The sequence below is a fragment of the Austrofundulus limnaeus genome, unplaced genomic scaffold (assembly GCF_001266775.1).
Source record: "Austrofundulus limnaeus strain Quisiro unplaced genomic scaffold, Austrofundulus_limnaeus-1.0 Scaffold24, whole genome shotgun sequence".
Taxonomy (NCBI): domain Eukaryota; kingdom Metazoa; phylum Chordata; class Actinopteri; order Cyprinodontiformes; family Rivulidae; genus Austrofundulus; species Austrofundulus limnaeus.
Window position 1 is genome coordinate 1,809,793 of NW_013952426.1, and position 6,148 is coordinate 1,815,940.

Genomic DNA, 6,148 nt, shown 5'->3' on the forward strand with positions numbered 1-6,148 from the left:
GTGTGTGTGTGTGTGTGTGTGTGTGTGTGTGTGTGTGTGTGTGTGTGTGTGTGTTTTCAGGGAGCGCACAGGAGGAAAGGTCAGTCTGCAGGGAAACATGGACCCATGTGCTCTGTATGCTCCAAAGGTAACCAATTCTTCCATACTGGTCTTTTTTTTTAAGCACTTTTGTTTTATTTCTGGAAAAAAAAAAAAAATTTACTATAATCTGCATAAATTGAGCACTTTTATTCTAAGCAGCTTTTGAAGATTTTAGCACAAACATTATTTCAGCCCAGCCTTGATTGTGAGCTGTCGTGAAGTATGTTTGAAGTATTCTTTTAGGCTAAATGTGTTTATCATTATAATTTAATGAAGGTAAAATCACATTTTGTAAACAAACAGCATAGAAACCTTGATCCTTTCTAAAGTATTTCTTAATGTTTGTTTTTTAGATGTAAATGTACCCTGAATTTCTTTATTTTATCAGCAAAAAGATGCAAGAATGTTTTTTAGCGTTTTGTGTCTCCTCTGCTTCATTTTTATTGTAACTCCACTTCAAATTACGGTATCCATTTATTATTAATAAAACAAAAACTTCTGAGGTTAGGGTGTAATTTTGTAGTACACTGGTCTGAAAAAGTATTTTAGAGATTTAAAAAAAACTAAAAATCCTGATGGAGAACATCAACACTTTGGTTCTGCAGCAGGATGATTGATTATTTTTGTCAGATATTTATATTTGTTTGATCTGAAACATTTAAGTGCCAAAAAAAGCTAAATCAGAAGACGTGTACTTTTACTCTACGCCTTAGTTTTGTCCTACAGCTGAAACAGCCGTGCATTAAAGGATTATACAGCTGACGTAGCGATCCCCTCATTTCTTACCTTCAACTCCTCTTCCTCCCCTTCAGGAGCGCATTTCAGACATTGTGAAGAAGATGCTGGAAGGTTTTGGCACGAGGGGCTACATCGCCAACCTGGGGCACGGCCTCTACCCCGACATGGACCCCGAGAACGTGGGCGCCTTCGTGGAGGCCGTGCACCAGCACTCGAAAAACGTGAACAAACAAGCGTGAAGATGTCATACAAGCATGTATCATATGATGGCGATGAAGACGAGAATATATAATTTAGCTATAAAATAAAAATGTTTTTTATGCAAAATACCAAAAGAAATCGAGCTTTACTTTTGTTGTTCACTGGTTTTGTTAGGTTTATAATTCAATTCCTTTCACAACTAGCATAAAATGAAAAAAAAAAATAAAATGTTTCCTTTGTTAAACCCATCTTTTCCTATCCTGGGCCGCTTTTTTTAGGATAAACATGTTGGTTTTTCAAAAAACACGATTTTTATGTTTATCTGATAAGGACAGGATTATGGGTTTGGACTGAAAAGACATAAAATCATTTCAGCAGTACGTGTTGAGTGTTCTGGGGATATATATTTGTGTTTAGGCCTTTGGGGGGAAACAAGTAGGAATGACTAAATATATATAAATATATTTTAGCCAAAGGAATGACTAAATATTTGATTCCTTTAATCCAGTCAGGACTGCTACTCTGACAGAAGATAACATGAAAAACTCCAATCTTTTTATACTTAAAAACATCTTAAACCTAAAACAAAGGGAAAGTACTCAACGTTTCAAAAGCTGTCGAGAGAGAGGGAAAAAAAGAGGATTTAAACAAAAACAAAACTGGTGATTTGCTGAAAAGGGTTTCAGCAAGTGGCTCACAGCTAAGAGTCAATCTAATTTTAGTGAAAAATGCCAGCACACAGCGGTTGTTGATCATTCTGTCACCTAACATCCTAAATGAACAAACACTCTGCTGGAGCTCAGCAGGAAAAGCTGCTTTTACTTATTTTGTTGTTTTGGGGGTTTTTTCCCTGATGGAAAAAAACCTTCTAAGGACTTCAAATCCTTTGTGCTTCTTCTCTATTATCTAGCTTAAAACTGATTGTTTTATTTTTTTAATTTTCAACAAATCACTCGGTGATTAAATAAAAACAGCAGCTTATTGACGATTGAGGGAAAAAGTGTGGTGGCAGAGTCTAGGACCGGGGAGTCCAATTCTGGTCCTCGAGGGCCACTGTCCTGCATGTTTTTACCTGCTTCCCCGCCAGCACACCTGATTCAGTGATTAAATGACCTCTTCAAGTTCTGCGGAAAACCTGGTAATCACCCATTCATTTAAATCAGGTGTGCTGAAGCACATAAACCTTATAAAACACGCAGGATAGTGGCCCTCGTGGGCCAGTTTTGGAGAACGTGATGATAAATCTGTGAGGCTTTTAACCAAAATTCTCAAAAATTGGAGACATTGTGTAAAATGTAAATAGATCCAGAACGTAGTCATTTTTTTAAACTCTCAAACACCACTGGTGGGCAGCACCAATCTAAAAATGAGTTCCACTAGCCCTAAAGCACTCAGTCAAATGTTTAGGTCCCCTAATTCTAAAGCAACAATGCTCTGAAAAATTTAGCAAAAGCTAATTCTAAAGCACTAAAATAAGCCAGTCAACCCATAAACATTCTTCAACAGACAACATGAGTCACATATTACCATGTTGCTCTCTGAAGACTTATCATTGACATTCCACAGCTGTTTTTGTGTTCATATATTGTTAATATATTGTCACCTAGTGGATATGTGACCATATGAACAAAATGTGTGACAGCTTTCACCCTCAGCTATTAACAATAATGTTGATCAAAACATTTAAAGACCTCAGTTAGCACTTCTAAATTTAGCTTATAAATTTAGCGAGTGCTAATCCACTAATAAATTCTAAAATTAGTAAAAGCCCTTAAGTACTAATCAGAAAATTAGTTCCCCTGTTAGTGCTTTAGGGGACATGCCCACCACTGTCAACACATTATTCACAATACAACACTGTAAACATATTTGGGGAAAGAAGATGAAATTTAGTCTAAAGAAAGACGAGATGAGCAACAAAGGTCCGTAAAAGTATGTGGTACAAATAAAAAATAACTGGAGGAGCACTTAGTAATACATTATAAGTAAAAGGACTTGGCATAAAAACAGCATTTCAGAAAGGCTGAATCTCATCTCAGAAGTAAAGATGAACATAAATTCTGCAAAAAAACTGCATCTAAAAATAGTTGAAACATTTTCAGAAAAACTCTCCTCAATAGAGCAGCGGGGAGACTTTGCATATCATCTACAGTACATAATACTACCAAATGATTTCAGTAATCTGGAGAAATCTCAGCTCCAAGGACAAAACTAAATGTTGGCCTGATCCTCAGGCTCTGTGGCAGTTTTACATTAAAAACAGATCTGATTCTGTTATGGGCATCAATGCATACTCGCAGCAACCCTTCCACAAATCTGTAAACGCAGTTCACCATCCTGAAATGTTAGTTAAAGCTCAACGGCAAGGAGAAAAACACCCGTGCCTTTGTTTTAAACAAAACTTTAAGCTAAACTGAAACAGCACAGGCATGCACAGTTGGTCTACACATGGATCCTGCTCTTTCCTGTCTGTTGACCAATAGGAGAGGAGCTGATCCAAGAAGGCCCGCCCACCTCATTTGCATGAGGCTGAAATGCAAAAGGAAATGTAAATACACGAAATGTAAAAGCAACACATGGAAATTATACGCCTTGTGGGAAAAATCAATTAAAAAACTCATTTAATGATGAATTAAAGGAAAAACAAAAATATATAGTTAAAGGGACCCATGATTAGTTGTAACATTAGACTTTATTTGATAAACATATTTTAACTGTGAAATAAAGTCTGTAAAAATATTGTAGGCTGTTTTATAATTTTTAAACAAAGTTTAAAAATATATTACACGGACGGGGCCATTTTATTTACACGCAAAGCATTCTGGGTAAATGATGACGTGGATAGGTCCTCAGTGCGAGGCTGCTAGCGAGCTATATCCACCCTGAAGGTTAATCTTGGACAATATCTGATGATCGACTCTTTTAAATGAAACCAGAGAGCGTTGACAGAGAGGAGAAGGTAGAAATGACTCAGCCTGTAACTGAAAATATGGATGGAGGACAACAGAGCTGCTTCATGGAAGAAGAACCTCAGCTTAGCCTGTTAGCTTTAGCGTTAGCCCCGATGCTATCACCATATGTATGTATTAGTTCAGCGCTACACATTCTCCTCTCGTCACTGAGGTCCTCCATCCACATGACAGAGAGAAGGTAGAAATGAAAATATGGATGGAGGACCTCAGTTTAGCTTGTTAGTTTGTCACGCTAGCGCTGAGCTAATACATATAAGGTAATATAGAGTTGTCACTAGTTCGAAGGTTAACAGGCTAAGCTGAGGTTTTTCTTCCATGAAGCAGCTCTGTTGTCCTCCATATTTTCAGTTACAGGCTGAGTCATTTCTACCTTCTCCTCTCTGTCAACGCTCTCTGGTTTTATTTAAAAGAGTCGATCATCAGATATTGTCCAAGATTAACCTTCAGGGTGGATATAGCTCGCTCACACCGAGGACCTATCCACATCATCATTTACCCAGAATGCTTTGCTCCATCCGTGTTAAAATATATTTTAAAAAAATTATAAAACTAAACAGTCTTTATTTTACAGTTAAAATAAATGTTTATCAAATATAGTCTAATGTTACAACTAATCATGGATCCTTTTAAAAAACAGTAAAAGGTAAATTATGTGCTATATATATATATATATATATATTGAAACTAAGCTGGAAAATTAAATGTCAAGGTCAATTAAATTACAAAAAACGAGGTAAAGTTCTCCTTTTTAATTTAATTGGTGCATTTTAAGTGTTTTTATTTATTTATTGGTCCATTTATATATTTCTACTTTTATTTTCGGTCCTCCGTATTACAACAAGGTGACTTCACAACAGAAGAGTTGTGGTGTTGAACAGACCTGCCTGTACTTTAGACCTCTCACTAATACAAAACACACACATCATGAAACAAAACATCTGCAAAGAAAATCCAGGACTGTTGAACAGTTAAAATCCTGCATCAGACAAAAACGGGACATTTCCCGCCAAAAAACTCCAGCTGGTCTCTGCAGTTCCTAAATATTTACAGACTGTTGTTTAAAAAAAAGGACGACATGTTTCTCAGTGGTAAAAAGGGATCTTATTTTTTCTAAAAATGGTCCAATTTCTTAGTTTAAACATTTCTTTACTGTGTTCCACTGTAAATACAATTGTGAGATTTGCAAATCGTTGCATTTTGTACAAATCCCACAAATACTGTCTGGATGTAAAAAGTGAGGAAATCTCCCTCGAGTCTGTTTGCTGTCAGTGATTGTGTACAGTGTGGGACTGAGACCTGGTTAAGAAAATGGGACAAAGACGCGACGGTTCCTGTGGCTGAAACTGGGACAGATGTGAGACGGTGTCCTGCCCGAAGGTGGAGGGAGTCTGTTTTTATCAGCTCTCTGAACTCCTTGGAGATAGACCTCATAATAAAGATTAATGGAAACAAACAGCCCAAACACCATGTGACTACTTATTAATGTGACTAACTCGGTTACTGTAAACTGTAAAAGATAGAAAAAAATGACTATTTGTGATGACGTCAAAGTGACGTCCACTCCAGCTCTTTGTTACAGTTTTGTTTCCTTAAAGGAACTGAGACAACAGTCGCTGGTTCTGTTCAGCTCAGGGCACAGATCAGACTTTGACCCTCATCTCTGATAATGTTGATGGGAAGGATCCCTAATAAATATCCTCAGCCTTAAGAAATTGCTTAAGAAGCTCATAATTTAAAATGTCATTTTAACTATTTGGGTGTCAATGCCATCTCTGATTAACAATTTGTGTCAAAGTTGGTCCAGGGTGAGTCAAAAGTCCCTGGACACCCTTTCAAAAACAAAATGGAAAATGAAAGATCTGAGTACCCCAAACAAGTAATGGGTGAGGGGGACTTATCTTTTAGGCTAAGTCCAGAACATGGTTGCCATCTTGAAAGTGGCTATATTGGATCAAAGTCCCATTTTTTTTCCCCAATGTGAAGGTGGTCTTATAGCCTGTCAAAGAGGCCAGAAATGGATTTTTGCAATCATGTGCAATTTCTGCCTCTCCTTGGGCTGCTACCTTATCGTGGTGGAGGGGTTTGAGTGTCCCAATGATCCTAGGAGCTATGCTGTCTGGGGCTTTATGCCCCTGGTAGGGTCACCCATGGCAGAC

The 6,148-nt window shown here is 37.4% G+C and overlaps 1 protein-coding gene across 1 annotated transcript in view; it reads left to right on the plus strand.

The window, feature by feature from the left end:
* urod (uroporphyrinogen decarboxylase) overlaps positions 1–1,264 on the plus strand; it is a gene marked incomplete in the record, with an annotated part of 13,855 nt that extends 12,591 nt beyond the window's left edge. Inside the window, 2 exon segments of the mRNA XM_014004471.1 lie at positions 61–127; positions 894–1,264. Of these exon segments, the coding sequence (XP_013859925.1) occupies positions 61–127; positions 894–1,058 (232 nt within the window).
* Positions 1,265–6,148: the final 4,884 nt, after the last annotated feature.